General features: G+C 48.0%; 1 protein-coding gene across 1 annotated transcript in view; it reads left to right on the plus strand.

Moving 5' to 3' along the window:
• SZT2 (SZT2 subunit of KICSTOR complex) overlaps positions 1 to 25883 on the plus strand; it is a 59693-nt gene that overhangs the window by 2346 nt on the left and 31464 nt on the right. The window contains 23 exon segments of the mRNA XM_050900577.1: positions 869 to 1000; positions 3074 to 3233; positions 3682 to 3788; positions 3979 to 4189; positions 5260 to 5430; positions 10849 to 11080; positions 11754 to 11883; positions 13167 to 13309; positions 13948 to 14100; positions 14453 to 14567; positions 17149 to 17354; positions 18195 to 18419; positions 18842 to 18920; positions 19283 to 19380; positions 19642 to 19810; positions 20303 to 20417; positions 21854 to 21967; positions 22468 to 22668; positions 22788 to 22900; positions 23400 to 23541; positions 24076 to 24240; positions 24947 to 25151; positions 25369 to 25481. Coding sequence (XP_050756534.1) covers positions 869 to 1000; positions 3074 to 3233; positions 3682 to 3788; positions 3979 to 4189; positions 5260 to 5430; positions 10849 to 11080; positions 11754 to 11883; positions 13167 to 13309; positions 13948 to 14100; positions 14453 to 14567; positions 17149 to 17354; positions 18195 to 18419; positions 18842 to 18920; positions 19283 to 19380; positions 19642 to 19810; positions 20303 to 20417; positions 21854 to 21967; positions 22468 to 22668; positions 22788 to 22900; positions 23400 to 23541; positions 24076 to 24240; positions 24947 to 25151; positions 25369 to 25481 — 3499 coding nt within the window.

The following is a 25883-nucleotide window of genomic DNA, read 5'->3' on the forward strand; positions in this document are numbered from 1 at the left end:
TGGATCTCTCTAAAGACCTGTTTATTGTGTGAGGCCAGAAACTGTAGTCTCTGGGTACAACTGGATAAGGTTTATGTTCCTTTTATGGAGAAAAAGGCATATATGTGTATCACTCATCCAGGAAAACCTGTCTATATTGTAATCATTTACTTTTCCTATGTGACTATGAGGTCTTGCCCATCTGAGGTTGAGGGAATATGGATAACATGCAGCATCCCACCTATCTGTTGAGTTCTTTGTCTACACGTTACATGTTCTTTACGTCCTGGTTGTGGACAGAGATTGCCTGTACAATGGTGGCATCTGTAAACACAAGTGTCATGCCTGTCAGCTTGCGGACTTTCTGTGGTGGCAGGTTCACTCTATCACATCATTTAGCCTCTTTTGTAATGTCCAGTCTAATTTTTTCTTTTCTTTATTTCAATTTGCTGTTCGTTTATCCAGTCACTTACTGGAAGATAATTGGATCAGTCTATCAGCGAGTTAGATTAGAACAAACAGGCCTGCCTTAGAAACATCAGACCAGAGTTAATGGCTTATCTTAACAAGGATCCCACATCGCTTTCTCCTGACAACTGCTTATCGTGGAAGAAGGCAAATGAAGTAGAAATTTCTTGTCCAAGAAGGAGATTTCCCAAAGAGTGATGTGAGCATCTGCTGTGGAGTGCACTGCAGATGCCACGAGACACCGCTGCTCACAGGCAGTTGGCCCTGAGCAGGAATAGTGAGAAGAGGCCTGTGCTGTACTTGTACTTTGTCAGGGACGTGTCTGAACTTCACCGTGCAGAACTGTGTTCCTGCATACCATTTTGGGGGCTGGTACTATAAAACCTTAACTCGATGACTGACATGTGTGTCCTCGGGCCAGGTACTATTCCAGGGCTGTCAGCTGGATGAGACGAAGCGAGAGGCCTTTCTGCACCAAGTTTACACGCAGCTATGTGCCTTTGAGAACAAAGTGGCAGAGATGCTCCAGCAACAGTATGAACCCAAACCGCAGGTAAGGAGGGCAGAGGTGGTTGGCGTCTCTTGGCTCCCTGGAGATTTGCACTCTGTGGCCCCTCTGGGGTGGGGTGGCAAGAGGAACGGCGGCGTAGGTCTGGAGAAGGAACAGCTAAGGAGTTTGTAAGATAACTTTGTGGGATCCAGTAATGAGATATGAACACTGAGGAAGGACTGATGAGAATGATTACATTCTCCAAGATTATTGTGCAATAAAGCAGCCTGACTTTGTGTACATCATGGGACAAACTGTAGGATGTGTTTTCTCTCTGAAGAAGATGGTGGGAGAGGTGATTAGGCCTGTGTCATTAATCTGTAAACAGCTGTGAATATGCCCTTGGCCCTTGTTACATTTCTGGAATGAAAATACTTCCTTGTTACCATGAAAACTGACCATGAAACTGAATAAACAGCCGGTGCAGTTTCTAATACTCCTTGAAATCTGTGGCAGATGCTGTTTAGTAGCCACGGATATAGGTATCAGCAATTTAATGATAGCACTATAAAATACAGCTTAGGATGAAATTAAAAGTGAGACTCTGTAGGGATTCAGAATGTCTATGGATTTCTCATCAAGATCATCTCTCCTGATCTTGGAAATGAAGAATGTGAAGGTTACATTGTGATACTGCCATGTTCACGTGGCAGTCACAGTCGTATCTCTGGGCACCCTTCTTACAGTCAAAGGCATTACTGGCCTGGCTGAGGTTATTCAGTCCTTATTTAGCATTAGTTATTAGAGTTTGGGCAAAAAGAAAAAAAAAGTCTCAAAATCGGATAAGCAAGAGGTTACTGGTGATCTATTGCAGTTGCATATCTGAAGTGCTTCAAATCTCATATTCTAGCTGAAATTTGTATCTTTGAATGCTAAGACTGTCAGTCCTGGAACAGAAAGAAGGTTGCAGAAAGTAAATACCTTTACCAATGTGTCCAGCTGGTGTTTTTGCAGTGCTTTGTATGCATTCCTGCTTGCTGCAGTATGTCTCTCGTGGTAAACTACCCTATAACTTCTTCCATGCAAATGGGGGAAAGAGACGCGCTTGCAGGCCAGAGGGACTGGCGAGTCCTGCCACAGGCTGTGGGGTGGAGGTGGGAGGCCCCAGGGGAAGGGCAGGGACTGAAACTTTTTTTACTTTTGAAGTTGCATTAGCTGTATCATTGTCAACAAGTGTCTGAATTTAAGCCATCTGGCAGATTAAAGTGATGGATAGTCAGGTTTTTTGCTCACAGCCACAGACTCCTCCCATTTGTGCAGAACAAAACTTTAGTTAGTTCTAATTTTCTTTTCCCAGCTCCAGTCATCTGTAGCTTTGCAGGGGAGGGTCTCGCCCATTCTCTGTGTTAGCAGTAAAAATGAAGCAATTGTTTATTACAGGGTTGAACTGCCAGAGCCTTCTGGAGATGAGGGGATTATGAACGCAGTAGATTCCTCACCAGTGTAATTATACAAATTTCAGGCTTTGCCTGGGGGATATTTTTCATAGAAGATGCAGGGGAAGCCTACCTCCATTTGCTTATATCAGCACTGCATAACGAGTGCTGTTTGAACAGAGTTAAACATATAGGCACTAGACTTTGTCCTTGCAAGGCTTCTTACCCCCTCTGCTGCAGTGCTTCATAATTGAGACATAGCTGTCTCGGCCTCTCCAGCGTTTCTGGACTTTACTTGAGTAGATGGTCATTTAGTAGCAGCTTCTACTAAATGACAAGGAAAAAAAAGAGTTATTCACCATCTCTTTAACTGGGAACTGCTTTGCTCTGCAGAGGAGCTTTAGTGACCGCAAAGTGTCTCATCTTTCCCCTCCTGTGAGAAATTAGCTTATAATAAAGCTTTGAGCATGTTGTCCCCTTTCTCCACCCCAGAGTAGCATTGCCCAGCTGTTCTAAGGGGCCCAAGTGACCAGGACTTTGAGAGCACATGGAAATTAAAGCTAGAAGTGGAGTCTGCTGAAGTGCTCCAGGGCTGTGGTACCATGGGGCTGCTAGACTGAAGGCTGTTTGGGAGAGTGAGAACTAGAGCTAGGCTGAAGTCTGCCCCATGGGGCCTTGTGGGTTTTTTTTACTTTTCCAGGTGGATTTGTCACCCCTGAGCCAAGAGAGCCCTGGTGACGTGCAGGAGTCATCTGGAAGGAAGCCCAGCGTGTCTGTTGTCACTGCCGATGTTGGCCTCGTCAGCATGGTTCGGCAGGGGATCCTAGCGCTGCAGCTGCTGCCCTCCAACTCCAGCGCAGGTTGGCTTCGTCCTCTGGGTTAAGGTTTGCCCAGTTGTTTGCAAAGGGCTGCAAAATTCCTCCTGCCTTAGGCTGAGATTAGTTTTGTAAGGGATGAAATTTCAACAGCACCTTTTGCTCTGCACTTGGTGGGCAAATTGTGGTGGTGGGAATGGGAAGAACAACACTGCGCCACGTGCCATGTGTCAGTGTTAGGGAGTTGTGAGGAAGCACAGCTGTAACTGTTGCTCAGGACAACCCAGAGTATGCAGAGCTGTGCCCTGCCTGAGTGCTTCGCTGTACCTAGTTGGGAAGTTTGCCAGCTGCAGAATGCCTTGGAAGCTCTAAACCAACCTCAGGATTTTCCTTTCTACTTTTGCCCTGCCTAAATTTTATCTCTGGTGGATATACTGGGAGGGTGGTAGCTGGTTGAGGTGGGAGATGCACTAAGATACTGCCTTGTTTACAGGTATAATAATAATTACGGATGGCGTGACTAGTGTCCCTGATGTGGCTGTGTGCGAGACTTTACTCAACCAGCTCCGCAGTGGCACAGTGGCCTGCTCCTTTGTACAGGTATGTCTGCCGTGAGCAGGGAGTGTGGGGGCTGCTGCCTGCCAGAGGGAGGAAGGTGGTTGCTGTCGGTGGTGTTTACCTCCAGAGGGGAAAAGGGGACTTCTCTGCCTGTTTGAGGCCTTTACCGGTGCTTTGCCTTGTCCTCTGCACTGCGGTACTCTCTCAGGTATCTTCTTTATCCATCCCATAGGTGGGCGGTGTCTACTCGTACGATTGCAGCTTTGGACATGTTCCCAATGTGGAACTGATGAAATTCATTGCCATGGCCACTTTTGGTGCTTACCTCTCCACGTGCCCTGAGCTGGATCCCCTGAGCCTGGATCTGAATGTGTATCACAAGGCATTTCTGCTATACTCCTTTCTGCATACTGGGGAGTCCCTGAATCCAGAATACTACTGCGGTGAGGAATGTGCATGTCCTCCTTCAGCAGATGGATGTCTTACAGCACCTCTCTTTGGGGTGACTCCTCCAGGCTTGGTTATGCTGATACTCTCCCTTGTCCCCTCCAGGCCATGCCTCCTGTAGGCTCTGGGCACTACTGGGCCATGCAGCCTCATCTGTGACTCCCCTCCTGATTCCAGGAATTGGGTGGATTGGGGAAAACTAATGTCCTGTTTTGCACTGTTCCCCTTTCTGTGGACTTCACTCAGCAAACTGCAGTTAGGCCCGCTGTGTTGGAACTTGGAGGGGGTGAGAAGCTCTCGTCCGACCTTTCCTGCGCACTCGCTGGCTCGCAGATGGGGATGTTCTGGAGAGCTTGTCCTAATCGGGCTTGCAGATGGCAGTTTGGATTGAAAAACTAGACTCCTGAGAACTGTCCCAAATGCCTCTCTTGGTTGTTCTTATTTTGTGAATGTTAGTAACTGAGAGTATGCCAGGAGAGATTAGTTACCAGTAAAACATGGAAACACCCTTTCATGCCCTGGCGATATGCTGGTGCCATCTGCTCTTTCTGTAACTTGGCAGCAGAAGCCGCATACAGTGACAAGTTTGAAGAGAGCTGGCCTGGGACTTGGAAATGTTGAATCTTAAAAAGATCAGGTGTTAGTGATTTAAACTCAAGGCTTCCACATTCCACCTTTTAGAAAGTGCCTGGGAATTCACGGTTTTCCAGGGAAAGGGGTTAAGCCCAAAAGCTTGCTGTGCGACTGTTGCAACAGCTGTGCAGTTTCTGCCTGTCTAGGCTAAATGTGTAACTCCAATGCGTGCCTTATCACAAAGGCTGTACCAGAGGAAGCAGGGCCTGGCACTCCACCCTGCCCCTCTCCCAGGCCTCTTCGCCACGCTAGTGGACCTGTTTGCTGCGTTGTAGAATGAGGAGTGGGTGTAAGTGGTGCCTGAAGGATGTACTGTTCTTCAGGCCAGCGAGTGTTCCTGGCAGCTTTTGTAAAGTACTTTGGGAAGGCTGTTGCTGTAGGATGAGGAGCGCGGGAGTTGCTCCCTCACAAACTCCTTCTCTGCCATTTGCAGTGTCCCAGCACAGACTGTTCAATGAGCACCTGGTGTCTGCAAGCAGCAACCCTGCTCTGGCAATGAGGAGGAAGAAGCACACTGAGAAGGAGGTGCATGCTGACCTCGTGAGCATTGTCTCAGTCCGGCTGCGCGAGGGCTACAGCATCCGTGAGGTCAACATCACGAAAGGTGACTGTGCTGCGTTGGGGGCTGGAGGCTCGGATAGGACTCTGTTCTCAACTGTTTAGAGGAAAGTGCAGGGTCTGCCATCTCAGCAGAGTAGCTGGTATTGTGGAGGAAGGAGCCATTTTCTCCAAACTCTAAGTTTGTTTTCGTGAATAATTGCCTCACGCAGGACTGTCAGGTATTGTTGTGCAGTTGTGCACTTGCCAGGCTCATCTTCTGTAGCTACAAGTGCCTGGGGAGGGACAGAGAGACTGTGACCCTCTGTATCTTGGAAATGAGTCCCCACAATTGCAGGGAAACTAGTGACAGAACTTGGGGTTTTGCAGAGTTTTCTGGGATTTCCTCTATATTTCTCCTTTTTTTCATCCCTTTCTAGTCCTTTGCTAGGTGCACTCCAAAATACTAATACAAAGTTGAGCCCTTTGGTACAACAGATTTAATGCCTCCACACTGCAGTCTTCCAAAGGAAGAAAGTGGGGGGAAACGATGATATTGTTAGGTGAAAATGCCAGATCAGTCAGGACTATGACCAATACCAGAAGAACATAAAACCATACAGTGGTCCTGTTCTATCATCTGACTCGCTAGAGATTATGGCACCTGGAGTGTGGGAACTAGCTGCTGACTAGGGACCTTGAGGGGTTTGAGTATCCCAAGGAGTGCCAGTAAATCCTGCCTAACTTTCCATCTCCAGCTGTGACTAGTGGTAGTGCTTTAACTGAAGGGGAGATGAAGAAATCCAAATACAAGTTATGAATTGCAAGCAAGAGAAGAAATTATTCTTGACTGTCACAATGAACGGCAGAAAGCCTGGAGGATGGCATTCTTAAAACACAGCATAAACGTGTATAACACATGGTGATCCAGTGTCTTCAGTATTCTTTTTGTGATACTAGTACACAGAGTATGTTTTATATCAGAAAATCGAAGTCTGTGATATAACTCCAAAATCATTCCAAACTTGCCATATGATGTTTTCTATGAATTTGCTGTGGTCTGCCTTAAAACCATGTAAATATCTTATGCCACTGCTCTGCTTGGAATCTTGTCCCAGAGCTTCATTGCGCTTTCTCTAGCTTCCTTTCTAAACTCACTCAGACCAAATTAGACCTGTGTGACTTTATTATCCTTAATTAAGTTTATCCTCCTTCTCTGGCATTGCACAAACATCTTTAAGAACAATGCCTTTCTCCTTGTAACGTCCCTTTTGGCAGGTTAAGCAAGCCAATATTTCAGCCTCCTTTTGTAAGGGCAGGCTTTCTGTTCTGTTTATTCATCTTAATAGCACTTTTTTTTTTCCCCTCAGTTGTTCGCTTTTCACAGTTTGGTCTCATATTTCTTCAAACAGTTGATAAGAGTGTTGTAAATGTGGTTTTATCAGTGCCTTGTTCAGTAATGCTAATACTTCCCTGCTTCTGAAGTAAAATACCATATCTGATAGACCAGGAATCACGTGAGTTTTCTCCATGATTGCGTTGCATTGTTAGGGCAGAAATCCCTGCGTCTTTCATGCCCCTTTGCTTCCAGCTGATGAGTCCTTAGGAGTGTTTTATTGGTTTTTGTTTGTTTAGTAGTCCCTAAATGTGCTATTCTTCACATAATAGTACTCTTAAGTTCATCTCACTCAGTTCAGCTCACTATTCCTGTGTGATGACTGGGAATTGCAGTTCTTTTGGCTTGATGCTTCTTACAAACTGAATGGATCTAAGCCAGCTTTTTTGGGAAGGTTGCTAACAATCATATTGGGTGGGATAATTTCTAAAGTTGGTCTTCCAGGAATATCCCTAATTTCTTGTTTCAGGAGTTTTCTATTAAAAGTAAGAATCTGCTAAGGTTTCCCATTGAGACAGCTCTTCTAGTAATGTCTGCAGATTGCTTTCACTAATCTCCTGTAGGTGTGGCATGAGATACTTCCCTTAAATCCAGGCAGATTAGGTCCATTGCACTCTCCTTGACTAGAAATGTCTATGAAACAGTCTGACAAGTCAGTTCCTGTCCAAGCTGTGCTCAGTGTTGTCTTTTATCCTTCTATGCACCAGTTCACTTACAGCTTGGACAGCTCTGGAGAAAGAGCCTTTCTTTAATCTGGCAGCAATGGTGAAGTGCTCCTGGTGACTGTGAAGTCCTATATAGAAATGCTGGAAGAGGTAGCAGGTGTGAATCATTCAAAAAGCAATCAGACAAGTTCACATTGTACCTTTTTACACAAAGGTGTAGCTACAACCTCTGGCTCAGGATATCGTAAAGCAGCAAATTCCTGGGCTCTGGAGGAGCATATCAGAAATATCACCACATGTTCACCATGCTCCCTGCACTTTCCTCTAGGTATCTTCCTCCCGCCTTTTAGCCCTTGGAACGCTAAATGGATTGGTCATCCATTTTTACAAGAGCAGAGAGCAGAAGAGCAGCTGCACTGGATCAGAGTTACCTTCTGTGGTGAATAGCTATGGGCAGGTGCAGAGGGAGGAGTAAGAATAGGGTAAACTTACACGGTATCTCCTTTCTCCTTTCCTTTTTTCTTTCCTTTGAGCACTCTCTAGCTCTTTGCAGCTCAGGGGCTTCCTGAGCCAGAAATACTTTCTGTATATTTTGATGAAGTTTTTCTAGAAGGAATTTAAAAATTAGATGTCTGAGCTATCAAAAATATAGTGTGTATTTCTATGCCAGCCTTCAGAATAGTAGCAGATAATGGCGCTTATACTTTGGAAAGACTAAATGCTCTGGGGAGTTGCTGACTGTGATCAGAAAAATTGTTGAACTAACATCTTAAAGTAGAATTTACAAAAGATCAAGGCATTTAGACGTTCAATACTGCCTCTGCTAAGGAAAAGCATGTTTGGCTAATCAGGGCTCTCTGGGCCATTCTGTAGAGAAGTGTGTAACAAAGAACAGTTAATTAACCTGGATTGCCAAAAGCTTTTGCCAAAACCTGCAAAGTAAAGGCTGTTAAGGAGCCAGCTGGCTGTGAAGCAAGAGGAAAGAGTGCAGTTGTGGACTTTGACACTGTCGCTTTTCTGCTTCACTTTGCCAAAGGCAAAATAGAATAAATAGCTAGCTTTGTGCTCAGAGTTGCCTGGAGAGGTTGTTTGTGATATTTATAAGTGCTCCAGTTACCCTCACTGTTTGATTTTAGATATTTAGGCATTTAGAAGGCTACTATGGTTAGTTAGGAATGCAGAAGTGCTTGCGAAAGGGGGAGGATTGGAAGGTATGGAAGGGAGAGAAGCTGTGTCTGAGAAGCCGTGGGGCCATGGCATGTAATGGAGCTCAGCTCTTCTCCTGTTTCTTTCTGGGACAACGTCAGAGGATTGCTCTCTGTAACAAAAAAATTTCTCACTGACCATTTTGTGTTGCTGTGTGTTGAGGAGAGCCTGGAGGACATTTTTCAAAACCTCATCTTCCCCTGTGAATCAGTCCAGCACCAAAAATGGCTGGGCACGAGCTGGCCAGTGAGAATGGCTGTTCTCAGTGTCAGGAATTGGGAAGACAAAGTGAGTTTTCTAAAAACCAGAGCTGGACTTTATGAAAGAAATCAAAGCAGCAAAAACTTTTATTAGCTATAAAGTCAAGAACCAGAAATAGATTGCTTTGCAGTAAGAACAAAGATTCATCTAGGTATGACTTCAACTAAGCAAATATTTTGCCTGTGTTTTTAGTTTTGCTTGTGTTGGATCGTAGGAGTGAAGCCAGGATGACTAATGGAAACACACGTGGAAGTAGGAAATATTTTCATTAATGATCTAGGCAAAAAATGTAGGAATTTACTTATCATGTTTGCTGTTGATGAAGTAGAAAGGCTTTGTCATGAGAACCAAAATATTGTGCAGGAAGCAGTGGATAAGCACTAAAGCAATAAGTGAGGTGACAGTATGAAATGGAAAGAGACAAATTTATAAATTCTTGTTTAGCCTCTCTGATAAACTAGACAATCTTCATATGGAAACAACAGATGGTAGAACCCTGGCAAATGCATTTATAGTAACACAAAGCATCCATTGTGGAAAATATTAGTGACCTTAAATAAAATCCTAGTAATCCCTCAGATGAAATACAGGTGAAATATAGTATATACCTTTCATCATCTTTGTTCAGGAAAGATGAATTCTTGAGGTTCAGGAACGTCTGGGGCTGTTAAGGGGAATGGATATTCTGTCGTAGGCTGATGACCATGGCTTGGTGTAACCTGCACAGTAGCAGCTGAAACTGGGTAAGGATTTCTTCCCCTAGTGCACACTGCTTGTCAATGTTATGGAAATGAAGCTTCTCAGAATAAAAATAATTTAATCAAAAGAACAACTGAGCATGAATTTGGCATGTACTCTGGAAGGTTTCTTCTAAACATTGACGGGGGAAGAGTACTCTGAGGGAGCCTCCCAGCAGGGACCATGGGAGCAAAAAGCAAGATGACTTTAAAATGGAGTGTAATCAGTCTGTGAAGGGGATGGCATGATATGCCTGTGACAGCAGCAAATGCAACTCTGCAGGAAACATAGGATCCAAGCTGATGACCTGTTCGGATGGTTTCCAGCACATCCAATCACTTATCTCACAAATGCTGCAAGTCCGGCAAACTATAGAGGTGGCTGGACATCAGAATAGATGAATGAGCAGTTGAAACAGCAGCGTGGCACTGTTATAGAAAGTCATGTGTTTCCCTGGGTTGTTTTGGTACAAATACACATGCACAGTCAGCAGGAGTATGACAGTTTTCTGCTCTTCTGGCTCAGTGAGACTTGCTGTCAGGTGTTTGTGTTAATCTTGCTCGAGATGCAATAGCCTGCTTAAAGAAAAAGGTAAAAATGTACAGTTTGAACAATGGGTGAATATTCATTCTTAACATCTTAACTTTGGGAGGAGAAGAGCATAAACACGGTGAGAAGCTTTTGATGCTTGAAGTTCTAGATTGCATGAAATACTGTCTGTGCAGGAAGAACATGGAATTTCATTCAAGAATTGGGCCTCACTTTCCACGTTGTTTATGATCTGGGCCCATCATGTCCAAATGTCCATGTTTCTGCAATGGGATAGATTAACTCTGCAGAGTACAGATGAGAAAACTTTGTAGCTTAAAGGCCCTGCTCATCTGTGCAAAGGAATAGTTTTCTTGGAAACAAAGGTGGGGCTGTGAAGAAGAGAGCCCATTGCAAACATCAGCACCTCCGCCGAGTTTCAGTTGCCTTCTCTAGTGTAGATACTACATGTATGTTTAAAGAACTGTTCACCAAATGCTACTGTGTAAGCAAAACCTCCCTCTGTTGGAGAGGAGAGAGAATGACTTCAGCTAGAGCAAACAGTTGTTAGATTACTTTGTCCTCCTCATAGTAATCAAACAATCTCACAGTACTGGGAGTCCCTGGTCAGAGATAAAGCTCAGATGTGTACCAAACACGCACTTGAAATTATTCCTCTGCTCCCATGCAGGTGGGTCTCAGCTGGAGGTGAAACTAGTGCTGCTTTGGAAGCATAACATGAGGATAGAGTACTTAGCTGTGACACCCTGGCCCCTGGACCCATCAAAGCGCAGCACATGGGTGGAGGTGACGATGGAGGGAAGCTATGACATATTGCATGACATCAGTTGCACCATGAGGAAGCCTATCACCAGTCTGTACCGCACTACAGTCATCCGGCGCTTCTGGAACACCTTGCAGAGGTGAGCCAGACCATCCCCAGCAGTTCCCAGTGTCCAATGTAACCAAGAAATTCCTTCCTTGGCATGCTGGGGCATGGGTTATGCAGGTGGCCGACCCAACCCAGGGTCCCAAAGGAATGTGCTCTGAGGAAGAGGCATGACTGGCGACAAGCTTGCCATCTAGCCAAGGAAAAGACTTGAACTGGCCTGTGACATAGTCTGTAAGATTGCTTCATGGTGAAGGTATTGCTGCCCCTGAGTCCTGATCCTGTGATGCAAACCTTAATTCTGACTGCCTTCCCATGGAGGTGGTGTGTTCTACGGCACAGCCTTGCAGCTGTGCTGCATGGTCACAGTAGAAGCAACACCTCATGTCTCTAGGCCTGAAGGGCCTGTGGGTTATAAGTGTTTCCTTGCCAGGGTGACCATTACTCCCTGCTATTCAGCAGATTCCTTTTCTAGCACTTCATTCCCAACTCTGATCATCCTCCTTATATATTAGGCTCTTACACTTGAACTCTCTTAACACGCTCTTTGCAATCAGGCATTGAATCCCAGCATTGCCCTAGAAAGCTATGTTGGTGTAGATGGGCTCCCAATACATAGGGAGTGCTGTGTGTGCAGGCACTGGGCTGACAGGGGCAGCAAGGGGGAGAGCGTGGGCTTTTGTGGCTAACTGCCTCTTCTCTTTCAGCATCAACCAGACAGATCAGATGTTGGTTCATCTGCAGTCTTTTGACACAGTCCCAGAACACTTCACCATTCCTGAGAGCACCAAGAACGGGGTGCCCCTCTTCTACATCCCCCCAGGCTCCACCACTCCAGTATGTTCCCTCTCTCTCCTATTTAATGTGGGATAGGTTGTCCCTCCTGCATATTCTGTCTTGCACCAGGGGATGGTGAGTCCCAACAGGCAATCAAGATCTTCTGTAACTCTCAGGCTTCATCTCTTACTCTTTGTCCTGCTCAGTAACAGAGTTCAGGTGCAATGCAGTGCCTGTGAACATCCCATCCCATACTTTTTCCCCTCTGAGACATCACCCTATGTCTTTATTGCTGCAGCTACACCTCTAAGCCCCACAGCAAGTCTCCTAAGTGTGCTGTGAAGCCTTCTCCTGTAGTGATGTGATGTGTGAGACTGATGGGGAGGCTGACACGCTTATTTTTGCCATGCTTTTTCAGTGGATACCTCATATGTGTGGAGTTGCTGCTGGCAGTCTTGTGCCCTGGTGATGTAGCTCAGCACCGTCAGGTGAAGACACAGGATGTGCTGAATAGTTGTTTAATAGGCTCATTGCTCTGAGCACTCGTGTGGAAGGTGCAAGAGAGATGCTTGTCATCTGCACAGCAGAAACTAAACAAAATATGAGCTAATAGTTTCCACTGCAAAATTCAAACTCATTGAAACTCACTGAGCAGAAGTGCTAGCGTATTATCTGTTCCCTGCTAGCAGTGTCCTTGTCATTGGTAGAAGATGACTAGCAGATATCAAAGCTAGGGGAGCTTTGATTTAAGAGAACTATCCCTTTAATTTTATTGCTTAAGGCCTACTTTAGGTTTGCCTAGTAAATTTACACTATGTAGGGTTACATATCCCACAGTATATCTGGAGCATCCCATCTTATGGCTAACCACCACTTTATTTCTGTGTCAGCAGAGTTGCTATAGTTGATGGAATCACAATGTTACCATACAAACATGTTAGAGTTGCCCAATGCCACCCATTGCTGGTACCCTATTTGCATGAGCACTCTCAGATGAGTTATCTCAGTGTTTAATTGCTCTGCTGACACAAGTCATATATCCCCCTCTCAATCAGAAAGCACACCATTACATATGCCATCTTTTCCATGGTTGATTTACTTGATGCTAAGTAGTTAAATTCCTAATTAACTTGACATTTCAGGAACCTGATTTATTTTTACTTACATTGTACTGCCTGTTTCAATGTGAACGCACTTAGTTATTCTGCTGAGAGGCAGTTACCAAAAGCCAGGGATGTGGCTAGCCTTCTAGGCCTACACAGCTCAGCTGCTAGAGAAATTCCTGCTCTCTCTGGGTGGAACCAGACAGTTTATTGCTGAATATTGCCCTGTCATTTTCTCAGGTGCTATCCCTGCAGCACAGTGGGTCTGACTCAAGCCATTCCCAGTTTGCCTCCTACTGGAAGCCTATCCTTTCTATGGATGCCAACTTCTGGCAGAGGTGGCTGCACATGCATCGTATAGTCCTCCTTCTGGAGCATGACACGTATGTAACTGGCAGGGCTGAGCTCACGTGCACAGTGTGGGCCAACCTGGGAAAGCAGGGCATCCAGTTGCAGAGTTGCAGCTGTCTTGCTGTATAGGCAAGATGCGTAGACATCTGCCTATGGCCAGGGGAAGGGCCTCGCTAATGGGACCTGGTGGATGGTGAAGACTCATTTATCTGAAAGGGGCTGTAGGTTGGGAAGTCGTCTTTGTCAAGAGGGGGACCATTCTCAAGAGCATAAATTGTTTCCTAAGTCCTGCTTGGGTTTGGATTTCCTGATTGCAGGGGGTGTGGACCATCCAGTTGGAGCTATCCCACACGTTTTTGTTTGCTGCTGGAAAACATCTTCCCCAAAAGCATTGCTTTCCTGAGGCTGGTCCTAGTTGCAGAGTTATGCGAATAATAGCCATATATTGCATGGAGGGAGATAGAAACGATGCAAGGCGGAGAGCAGGATCCCTGTGCGCTCAGGGAGTGTGGCTCTCGCCGACAGGCACAGGCAGGCGAGGTGCTTGAATATTGACTGCTGTGGAGGAAGAAGGCTGATGTACCAGTCAGAGAATTAGTTGGAATGGATATAGCAAAGTCTGAGAAGAAGAGAAACTGGTTTTTAAATTACTTTCTGCCACACTCCACAGGCCTGTGCCCAAGCACCTGCACACGCCAGGCAACAATGGCCGCTACAGCACCATCCAGTGCCGCATCTCTCACTCGGCGCTCACGTCCTTGCTGCGGGACTGGAGCAGCTTTGTGCTGGTGGAGGGCTACTCCTATGTGAAACTGATACACGGGTGAGTGGCTCGGAAGCAGTCCTGTATGGGGAATCGGGCATGTGGCTAGCCCAAAGACCCAGTTAGACCAGTACGGTGTGATGGGCCAGAAGCAGATGTCTAGAGGAGAGGATAAGAGCAAGACAAGCGGGTATGAAACCCTGCGTATTCTGAACTGCTGCCACTGCGTTCCAGGCACAGCCCAGAGGGAGAGGGAAGCCAGCTGGGGGGGTTCTGCACCCTAGAACTGACATGTGTTGCTGCCAAGTTGTGCGGGCTGTTGAGCTCTGCAGAGCAGGCCTCCACTTGGTCTGACACGACAGAGCAACAAGATCCATGCTATTTCAGCCCTGTCTTAATCCCTTCTCTGTAGCTCTGAGGATCCCACACCTTCCTCGTTTTATGTGGTGCGGATCATCTCCAAAGCTCCCTGCATGGTTCTCCGGCTGGGGTTCCCCATTGGCACACCTGCACAGGCCAGGAACAAGGTGAGAGCTAGCTGGCTGCTTCCTGGGGTAGGAGCAGAGCAAGAAGTTCTGGATGTGGAAGTGGTGGGTAGATCACAGGCGACACTGTGGACAGGTATCCTCTAATAACTAACTACTATGTTAAGGCTTAGATGGGTGTGAATTTACTGTAACAGAAAGGGACAGTTTGGACAAAGCTTTCTGTGTTAAGTCTGTGAAAGATCTAAACCCAAAGACTCGAAGATCAATAGAATAGCTGGTCACATGGATGTTTTTTCTACTGCTTAATTCAACTGTGGGGCTTGAAATGACTCAAAGGTTATCTAGTCTGTCCTTGTGACCAAAGCACAATCAATACTGTCTGTCAGGAACAGCAGATACTTGTCTGACTCATCTGTAAAGACCTCTGTGATGGATGTACTACATGTTCCCTAGGCTATCTGCTTCGGTAGGTCGTGAATTGTGTATGTATATTGTATCATTTGGGCAAGGAGGAGTTAGTTAAAATGCAAACAACACCCTGCATGAGCAGTACAGGGAGAGAAAAAAATGTAATAACCAGAAAATGTTTTAAAGAGATGCAAGTCTGCTAGATAGACTTTTAATAACCTCTTTGTATCAAAAGAAATGGGCTGCCCTAGTCAGATGCAGAAGGTGGGGTTACTGTGTGGACTGTTTCTCCAGCTCTAATGGCTGAGAGAAGTCTAAGTGTTCCTAGGTGAAACAGTAAGTATGAGAAAGATGTCCTGCTATTAAGCTGTGTGAACCTTTTGTTATAAACGAGGTTTATCATTAAACCTTGATCTTTTGTCTTCATGAAAGAAATCTTTGGTTTGTCTAACTTAGCTTTAGTGTTAGGTTAGCGTGAGGAGAAGCTGACAAACATGGGAAGGACCATCTCTTTCTGAGGTAATGAACCCAGATAACACTAAATGCTCTGGCACTCTGGAGGATCTGCCCTTTCACGTCTTTAGGGGATCCAGGCTTTGGGCACTGGTTGCTGGGCCAACGCGTGGGCTGGTAATGCCAAGTGACAGGTTTTATGAAGGAGTTCCCTCTGGCAGGTGTAAGTTAATACGTGTCTCATGAAGAAGGTGTGAGACAGGCACCATACCCTGCAGCTCTGGGCAAGCTCCAGGTCATTGCAGCAGGAGCTGTATGTAGATCATAAATTGTATTACGCACAATCTTTTTTCTTTTTTTTTTTTTTTTTGCCTGCCATAGGGCTGATTAGCTAGCCAGTGTGGAAGACTGCAGCAGAACTTAGCCCTCCTTGTTTAAGGGGAAGGGGTTTTTGTGTTGAGCTATTCAAATTTCCAATGTTTAATGGAAAGAAAGCAGCTGGTACAGTCTGACTTTCAGAAGGCATTTGGTGAGACTCCATATAGGGCACAGCTGTAGAACTGGAATAGGAATGGAGTGTCATAAAACAGAAACTGTTTTAGGGAACAAGGCAAGGAAATTGAAGAAGTGCTCTGTTCTCATCAAAGCAGAAGCTGTTTGTGGTTTTCCTAGGGAACTCATCTGCAGATAAGTAGCAGGTAGTGAGCTGGGAAAATCTGCAGGTGGCACAAAGCTATTTGGTTTTCTCTGCCCTTTCAACCTATGTGCTTTGTGGACACCTAAGTAGCACGATGGTAGCTGGAAGCCAGTATTGATAACTGTAAAGTAGTGCACCTTGGATTTGGGAGCTTAAACACCAGGCAGTGGTTCTGTGTTACCAGTGTGAAACCGTGAAGGGGACCCAAGTGGCATCGTAGTGCAGAAAAGAGCTTTGCTTAACGTTTGGGTTTGGGGACACTCCTTTCCTTGAAAAAGACATAATAATGGTGAGGAAAGGTGCTGAAATAATTAGTGTTGAGGAGGGAGATGGAGAGCTGCTGTTCTCCTATGTGCCTACGAAGGTAATGGAAATTAAAATGAGTTGAATAAAGATCATGAAAAGAAACCTAACCATGGAAATTTCAAAGAAAATACTGGGGCATTGTGGGGATCAGATGCTGGTGTGGGTAGAACCATATTCAGAGCTGCTAAAAGGAGTAATCAGGAAGTCGTTTTGAAAGTATCTTGGAAAAAATTAACCTAAAAAATAACCTAAGCTCTTGAAACCTTTTACCATAAAGGTTTGAGACATGAACATGATAGTGGGGGAACACATCAGCTGTGAGAACAGTCTGACTCTGTCTTATATGTACTAGTTTACATTTACTGTAGGCTGTTGAGGGGAGGAGGAGGGGAGGAATGAGAGTGCGTACTCAGACTGCTTCTGTGGAGGAGCTGGCATGCAATTAATTTGTTTCTCATCAGATGTATGGAAGGTGATTTCTTCAGACTTGAAATCGTCTTTGGGTTTTTTTGGACCTTTCTTTTGCTTTTAAAAATGTTTGTAGTTGTTAAAATGTGGACCTAAGAGCATTGTGTCATCTTGATCTTGGTCTTGCTAGTGCCTCAAAAGTAAAATGACCTTTAACTCCTGCTCATCTGTATATTCAAGGAGTGTTCTATTCGTTTTAGTCAGGCTCTTGTTCTGGAAGCTTATTTTGAGTAGCTTATGTCTCCAGACAAACGTGGTCACGTTTACCTTTTGCTTTTGCCATGACAGATAGTGGAGGAGTTACGGGACCGAATCTTGCAGCTACGCTTTCCCCACAGGGTCCAGAGCAAGGAGGCAACTCCAAAAGCAAAGAGGAAAATGTTTGGCAGTAGTTCTCCCTCCAAGTCTCCACCTGTGGCTGGGGCCCAGTCAGCCCTCTCAGACAGACCCTGCCTTGTTGTGTTGCACAAACCGTTGGAGAAGCTGCTCATCAGGTAGTGATGGAGATCCAGGCCATGAGCACAGCTTCCTTGCCCTGGGAAGTAGGAGAGAGGAGGGTCTGTGGATGGTGCTGCCAGTTGCAGGATGAGAGTGCTGTGAAGCTGGTGCTTGTTGGGGTGGGTTTGGGTTGCGTGGCTGGGAATGGCAGCTGTAGTCTGGGAGGGCTGTGAATTGCAGCAGGGGGCCTTGCTGGACAGGCAGATTTCATCATAGAATCATAGAATGGTTTGGGTTGGAAGGGACCTTAAAGATCATCTGGTTCCAACCCTCCTGCCATGGACAGGGACACCTTCCACTAGACCAGGTTGCTCAAAGCCCCATCCAGCCTGGCCTTGAACACTTCCAGGGATGGGGCAACCACAACCTCTCTGGACAACCTATTCCAGTGCCTCACCACCCTCGCAGTAAAGAATTTCTTCCTAATATCTAATCTTAATCTACCCTCTTTCAGTTTAAAGCCATTACCTCTTGTCCTATCACTACATGCCCTTGTAAAAAGTCCCTCTCCAGCTTTCTTGTAGGCCCCCTTTAAGTACTGGAAGGCTGCTATAAGGTCTCCCGGAGCCTTCTCCAGGCTGAACAATGCCAACTCTCTCAGCCTGACTTCATAGGAGAGGTGCTTCAGCCCTCCAGATTTGTTACTCCTAAGTAATATGATGCAGAAGTAAATTTAGTTACTGCTGTTTGAGCAGGATCCTGTGCTGGGCTAGCCATGTTCTGCTGCTGGAGGGCTGTGTCCTGGGCCCAGCAAGCGGGCTGTGAATCCAGACAGCTCTGGCCCTGAGCAGAGTGTTCTTTCCACCTCAGCGAGCCACATTTCTGCCCTCTCCTAGGTATGAGAAGCTGCCTTCTGACTACCGAACCCCCTTCATTCTCAACCTGGAGCATCCCCCGGTGTCTGGGCCGCTCACTATGGTGGCCAATCGTACTGCCTCTTCCACCCTGGCCTCGCTGTCCCGCTACTTCTATCACCAGCGTTGGATCTGGAGTGTCCAGTCAGGGCTGGCACCCGCTGTGCCCATCACCGCTGTAGCCCAGCTCCTTTCCACACTCACAGAGTAAGTTGCACACCTGAACGGGGGTGCTTTCTCCAGCTAGTCCTGAGGATGCAGAGAAAGCAGGGTGGATCTGAGGCCTTATTATAGGTAACAGTTGAAGCTGCTGTGCAGAGGGTTTTGGTCCTGTACACAGCTTCTAGAGCTGCTTGAGCTAGTGCTTTACACAGTTCTGCAGCTGCATTTGAGGAAGAGGAGAGTCCTGGAAAGCATACAAAAGGGCAAGAGGTGTTACTGTGGCTGGAGTATGCTGATCTTCACACAGGCTGTCCTGTGCAAAGTGTCACATCTCCCCATTCTCTGTGTGTAGCTCCCTGTCTTGGAAAGGAGGGCGTTATAGGGTGAAGGGTACAGTCATTCTTGTATTTAAGGCTTGCAGTATGGGTAGAGAAGTCCTCCATGTCTGACTGCCTCTCTGTTGCCAGGGTTCGTCTGTCAGAGGGTTTCCACTTTGCATCCAGCGGGGATGGAATTATCAACATGGTGTTGGAGCTGCCCATACAGGTGAGCCTGGGTGCTGCAGTGCGGACACAATCCTTCTTTGCTTCTTCTAGGGTGGATTCACCTTCTTGTGATGGGATTTCCCATCAGCTTCTAGCACTCACCCTTGACATACAGGGAGACCTGCCTCCTCCCCTGAAGTAAAGCAGCTTGTGGGTTTGGCATTTTCCTGTCTTCATCTGCAGTTAGAGAGCTGCTTTGCTGGTAGGGACATGTTGTGCTGGCGGAGTTCTTGGGGCTGGGACAGGCTCCCTCTCTCTGCCGCTGCTAGTGGAGCTGGGTGATGGGGCTGTGTTGTGTAGGGGGGCACTGGGTAGGCATGAGCCGTTGCTGCTGGCCAGGCTCATGCAGTGTCTCCCCTCCAGATTGACGGCTCAAGTGAGAGCAGCAGTGGCAGGGAGAAGCACACCTGTGTCGTCCAATACATCCTCTTCCCGCCCCACTCTACCTCCACCAAGGACAGGTGAGGCTGTTGCCCTGCTCCCAGGGAGGGCTGGCAGCAAAGTCATGGCTCCAGACTTGCCGTTTGCAGGCAGTGTGGGAAGGAGGGAGTCCTCCATCATCTAGTACAGACAACTAGCTGTCATGGCTTGATCACCAGTTAGCTGGGGCTTTGCCTGCAAACCTAGGGTTTGTGTGGCTGCTCTCACAGCTCTGAGAGGAGCTGCAGTGGGCTGCTGGCTCTGTGCCGTCTCGCAGGACTTGCCTTATGTCTTTCCTCCAGCTTTTCCACGGATGATGACAATGATACAGAGGTAGAGGCCATTGAGGTGGACACAGAACTGAACCTGGTCACTGAGTGCTGGGTAGAGCCACAGAGCGGCCATGTCCACAGTACTGCTGAGAATTGGAAGCACCTGCATGGCTTGCCCTACCAGAAAATACCTAAAGCGGTGAGTCCCTGAAGGGGTAGGGGCATGGGCTCTTTTGTGGAGGGAGAAGCGTTTATTGCAAGTGCACTGCAACACTGCAGGTGAATTATTGAGGGCCAGAAGAGATGGGAATGCTGTTAACAAAAGAGCGTGAGATTTCTAAAAGAGGAACCGGGCTACTGGACAGAAAAGGTTTCTGGAGTGCAAGGCAGTGGATGCATGCTGCTCTGGGATAGGTGGGAAAATACAAATTACTTTGCAAAGAGCCATTCCATTCGAGGGGAGCAAGCTGGACCAGAGCAGGGATTGCAGGCAGTACTGCCAATGCACCTCCTGAACCAGGCAAAAAGAGGCTAAAGGGCTGGTGGAGAAGAAGGGAGCAATGAGTGAGAATAAGGCAAGGCAGGGGATGGGATTATGGGTGTTTCCTCTCCTTGCTTTTAGACTGTTTTCTCCTGCATTTGAGGGTAATAATTTTGCTGCATGCAGCTGAGCCTTGACTGCTTATTGCAGCTCTATCCCCGGGACCTTGCGTGCATTGCCACCATGCTGACCTTCGAGTACATCAGCCAGTTGTGCCAGAACAAGGAGTGGGTCTGCCCTCCTTCAGACACCAAAGCTACTGAAGGTGAGTCCAGCATATATGTCCTAGCAGGTTTGATGGAGCAAGAGGCAGCTAGGCCTTGAATGTCTCAGGGCCTGTTAGAGGTTTCTGGAAGGCAGAACAGGTATTTTGACAATGACTTTCTAGACTTCGATGGCTGTGGGTCACTGTTGCAATTGTGCTAAGCTGCCAGAGAAATGGCTTCATCCTAGGAAGGCCAAAAAAGCATTGAGGCTTTCTACCCAGGCTGGAGAGGTGACTAGGTGACCCTGCTTGAGCACAAGGGTTGGACCAGATGACCTGCAGAGGTCCTTTCCAACCTCAAACATTCTGTAATTCTGTGAGAGGGGCTGACTTCTGGAGCAGATGGAAGATGAGCTTACCTGTACAGTGATGGGCAGGGTATGCTTGGGCAGATGGTTGTACAGAAGTTGTAAATGATGTGAAGGAAGAGCTCCTCTGTTCTCAGTTACAAGAGAATTTCTAGAGAAGTTTGTGGGACGCTTGCTTTCTGGTGGTCCTGTTCATCTCTGAACCCTCTGTGAATGCTCCATTAGCCCACAAAGATAGGGAAGGGGACCTTAGGAGGTCTGGTCTGTCCTCTTCCTTCAGGACAGGATTGTGTATCTGATCTGATACGATTAACATAGTTCATTGAGAACTCCAGGAGTATGTGGGGGGTTCACCCTTGTCAGGCAATCTGTTCCAGAACCTCACTATTTTTGCTTTCTTGTCACTAGTTCACCCCATCCTAGATCTTTTGTTTGCTTGCCGTGCAGTGAATAACACAGCAGATATTGGGTGGGGTTGAGGGAGCCACGATCATCCCAATGGCTGAGGGCAGGACCTGAGAGAACCCTATTGGATCGTATCACTGGCCCTGTGGGAGGGGGAGAGGGCCAGGAAAGCTCAGGGGCTGGAGGGCAGAGACTCCTTCCTGAGGAAGAGGACAGGAACACCTGCAGGGATGTGCAGAGCCTGCCAGATGGGAGATCTCTCCCAAGACCAGGGGGGGTCCTTGTCCCTGACTATGCTGGTAATTCACGCTGCCTCTGGCTCCCAGTGTGGTCATTGCTCTCCAGCAGTGTTACCTGCGACGCTGATGTTCAGTTTTTGTCCCCTGGCAGCCCTGGGCCCAAGCTGTGTAAGGCCTCGTGGTGGCTCCCCATCCCTCCTTGTATGAAGGAGGCAATAAGCCCACGGGACTCTTACAGCAAGGTACCTCTCTGTACGTAGCTCACAACCTGCTGCAGCCTCTGGCAGGCTTTGCCCTTTCCCCACGTTCATTCTTTGTATCCCTCTGCCCTCCTAAGCAGAGGGAGTTGCGGCAGTGTTGCTGTGTACCTTCACTTGTGCTACCTGCACTGCGTTTAGGGCTGGCACCATGCATGTGAAGGTGGCCTGGGAGGCAGGGCTATGTGGTGCCCACAGGCATGTTACATTCCCAATTCTTGTTGCAGATCCAGACATGGGGGCTGGTTTTCGAGTGCATGAGATCCCATTCCAGTTCAACCTCATGAAGCTGTTGCCCAGGTGCCAGCAGGTTGAAATGTTCTTCCTAATGCTGACAAAAGGTAGGTGCCTCTTCACCACCTGCCTCCTCTTGTCCTCCCTCCATGGCTATGGGCACCCTGCTCTGTATGCTTGTCTCCCTGGGCAGCAGGCATGTGAAAGCTGCCATGCCTCTTTCAGTAGCTCAGTGCTGTTCTCCTATCTCTGCAGCCCCAGGGCTGTCCAGGTATATTGCTGTCTTTCTTGGGATGATAGTTTTGGAAGAGTTGCTTTTGAAAACATTAAACCTAGACTGTTGCTCTGTGGTGGTGGTGGTTTCTTGTCTGTAGGCCCAAACATCTCCAGAACAGTTGCAGTAGCAGGGTGAGTCAGTGCAGGGTAGCTAATGATGCTGGAACTCCAGGGCTTCCTCAACACCCTCCAAGTCAGCCTTGCAGAGGTGCTGGGGGAAACTCCTGGCTGTGTGGAAGTGTCACTTTGCAAAGGGCTGTCTCCTGGGGGGCTGGGCAGGTGGTGGCTGTGGAGATGCTGTCTCTGAAGCTGCTATGGTTCTGTTTTGGAGCAGAGAATGAGGAAGTGACCAAGGATTCTTCGTTTGTGCCCAATGAAATGCTACTAAACCTCTTCCATGGCTGCCTGCAGCATGACCTCAGTGACCGGGAGATCCCCATGGCTGATGCTGATCATGTGGCTTTCATGGAGCAGGTTCTGCAACGGGATCGTGATGGCCATCAACCCCCCTTCACACTCCCTGTGATCAGAGGTAAGGGCCAGGAGCATGGCAGCAGTGACACTGGGAGCTGGGGTGTTTCAGGAGCCTTGCTTTCAAGTCTCTTCCTCAGCTGGTGTTTCTCAGCTTGATTTCTCTGTGCTCCATTTCAGAAGAAACCCTGAAAGCCTCTGTGACCCTGGAGCAGCAGGATGCTTCTACATCCTATCATCTTGTTGGCAGCAATGGCACCAGGGATATGACTGGCTCCACAAGTACTCTGCAGGTACTGCTACGCTGCTGTCCTTCTCCTGAGCCCCCTCTGAAGGCAAGGCAGGAGCTGTTGAAGAGCAGGAGAGTTAGTAGAAGGGTTGAGAAGAGATTGAAAGGCTGGTGTTTTCCCCACACTTGGCAGCAGTTTAAGCTGTAGCCTGTGGCTGAAGTCAAGCAGGAATCTGGTAGGTGTGTGGCTAGTTGCACTCATCATGGGTCTAGCCTGTTACAGCAGCACTGATGCTGTCCGCAGATTGCTCAGAAACCATGGGCAATCACTGCCTGGAGGTCAGAACTGGCCCCAGCAAAGCTGGCTAAGCATCTCCTGACTGTATATGCGGTGTTTCCTGGAGCCAGGCTGCTCTGAGAATGGTGCAGGGGGTGGCCAGGGTGATTTCAGTGCTGTGCTGACCAGCAGTCATGGAGGAACTTGCTCTGTGTGGTTGCTACCTACCTCAAGGTAGGCCTGTGCCATGTGCTATGAGCTTATCCAGCTTCTGCTCTTTCATCAGAGCCTCGGCAACACAGAGCTGCCTGAGGATGACGTGACCCTGAGTGACACGACGGGGCCCTTTCCCCCACAATGGCGATGTTATGCCAAGCTGGTCAACCCGCAGCATGTGTTTCTGACCTTCCTGCCAGCCACTTTCTCAGGTGAGGCTGCCTGTTGTGGGGAGCGAGAGGAGGTAGCCGTCCCACGTGCCTGCTCAGGAGAACAGCAAAAGCAGAATCAGCTCTGGTAGGATGGAGAGAAAATTGAACAGCGGAGTCTAGACCCAGTCTTTTTGCACCATATGGGCAGGAATAGAGTAGTGCAAAGTGCTGAATGTCTTGCTCTTCTCTCCTTGGACATGGTGCTGCCCACATAGTCTTTTCAGGCAGGGGATGTGGCTTCAAGTCGTTTGCTGGCTGCAACCATTGCACCGTTTTCTCAGTAGGGTTGTTAATGAATGGAATAAGGAGACTGCTAATGGGATGGTCTGGGAGAGTCCCTGCTTCTGGGCATTGGCACTGGTCTGGCTGCCACTGAGCTGCTGGTGAAGGCTGCTAAGCTCAGCTGGAAGTACTCTGTTTGGCTGCTTCCGCACACAAAGAGGTAGCAGGGACATCTGCCCTCTTGGGAGCGTAGATGGAGGGGTTAAACTGTTCTCACTGGACAGAGGGTGATTTTATTTAGTTTTCTTCCAGACGTACAGAAGCTGATAGCGTGCGGGTTGGACAAACCTCCAAAAGATGAGAGTCGTTCTGGAGAGGATACCCTGGGACCTGTCTGTGCAGAGCGAATCAGGGCTGAGGCTGAAGAAGGGGATGCTGCAGTGCCGTTACCTACCCTCAGCATAACACCAGCCCACGGTACCACCCTCAGGACAGCACCTTGCTAAAGTATTAGTATTAGTATCCTTGCTATTCCCGAGCACACTGTTGGGCAGATTGAGGTAGGAGGAATAACAGGCTGCTACAGCCTGTCAGCTCCTGCCTGTCAGTCAGCAGAGTCAGGGTCAGGACAGGGGGCACAGTGAATTCTCAGCCAGCTTTCATGACGTTCATGGCAGGGGTGAGGGAGTGTAATGTGAGCTGAGTGCCCACGGCCCAAGGCTGGCTCCCTGTGGGCAAGGAGGTTGCAAGTAGATAGAAGCTACTACGAATGGCAGTACTGAGTTGCACTGAAAAGTCAGTGGCTCTCGTGTCGTGATGCAGACTGGCACTACCAGCAGCACATTGTCTTAGGGAGAAAGGCACAGGTCTTGAGGTATATGGGACTTGATTGCACAGCCTCTGGTGCAGTTAGCCGGGCCTGCAATGAGGATGGAGGGTTGTGCTGATGCAGAAGGTGGTGGTGGTGGTGAACGGTCATGGCTGCCCAAGAAGGGGATCAATGTGGCCAAAGCACTGGGCTGAGTGGTTGGGTGCTGGGTGAGAATGGCCCCTGAGGTTTGAGTGGTGAGAAGCTTGTAAAACCAATGCCTACCCGTGGGTGCTGCTGTGAGGGCTGTGACCTCTTAGACCCAGAACGAGGAGCCCATCGAAGGCCTTTATCTCAGGATTATTTCTTTTGCAGAAGTGAGCCATGACCCTGGAGAACAGGGTGGCCCCTCGCGGAGAGATGTACATATCTCCTTCTGTCGCCAGAACTCGCAATCTGAGCTAGGCGAGTGCCGCCGATTTCGTTGCCCCATTTACATCTACAGCTGCTCTTTAGAGCTGTTACGAGAGCAGCTTGTCAGCCCACGGGTACACCGTCCTCCCCGGGACATCTTTTTCAGGTAATACCAACCATACTTGATTCCTAGACAGGAAGCAGAGGAGCTTCCTTCACAGCAGGCTGGCTCTAGCCCTGCCTTATTCTCTTGGCTTGGCCTCTCTGCCTTATAGCAGCCACTGCCTGTGCATGCCCTAGGGCCCTGCTTTACTGGTGCCAGAGCTGTTTATAGTCTAAAACGTGCTTCATTGATGCTGAAGGCTGTGGCTCCTCTTTTCCAGGTCCCAGTCTCTGGAACGTCCTCCTACTGCTGCTTGGCTAGACCACAAGCATAAGGAGTTGGTGAGTTACTGCACGCTGCTGCAGGAGCACTCCCACCAGTGCTATGTGAAAGGTGAGGAGCGGCGTGATGGGAGCTGAGGCAGGGTTGGGGCTGGACCCTGGATCTTCTTTTAAGAAAGCAATGTCTCATTTTTCTTGTGATCTTACACTGAGCAAAGGGAGGAGCTGTGGGACTGATCTCCCACCAGGAGGGATTTAAAGATGCCTCTGTGCATTCCCTATGGGCCTTGCATAGGCTATTCCTGGACCTGTGGAGTGCTGTGGAGGGGGGTCCCTTCTTTGACTTTTTCCTCTCACCGTCAGGGTGGCAGATCCCTAGGGCACTCTGGCGTGACACAAACCCAGGCTAACATGTACATTAGGCATCCTAGCTGAGTCTTGTCTCCCAGCACCTGCGCTGACTGCAACTCTGTGTTGGGACTTCGTGAAAATCTGTATGTGGCTATTGCCTGAC

The sequence above is a fragment of the Gymnogyps californianus genome, chromosome 8 (assembly GCF_018139145.2).
Source record: "Gymnogyps californianus isolate 813 chromosome 8, ASM1813914v2, whole genome shotgun sequence".
Taxonomy (NCBI): Eukaryota; Metazoa; Chordata; class Aves; order Accipitriformes; family Cathartidae; genus Gymnogyps; species Gymnogyps californianus.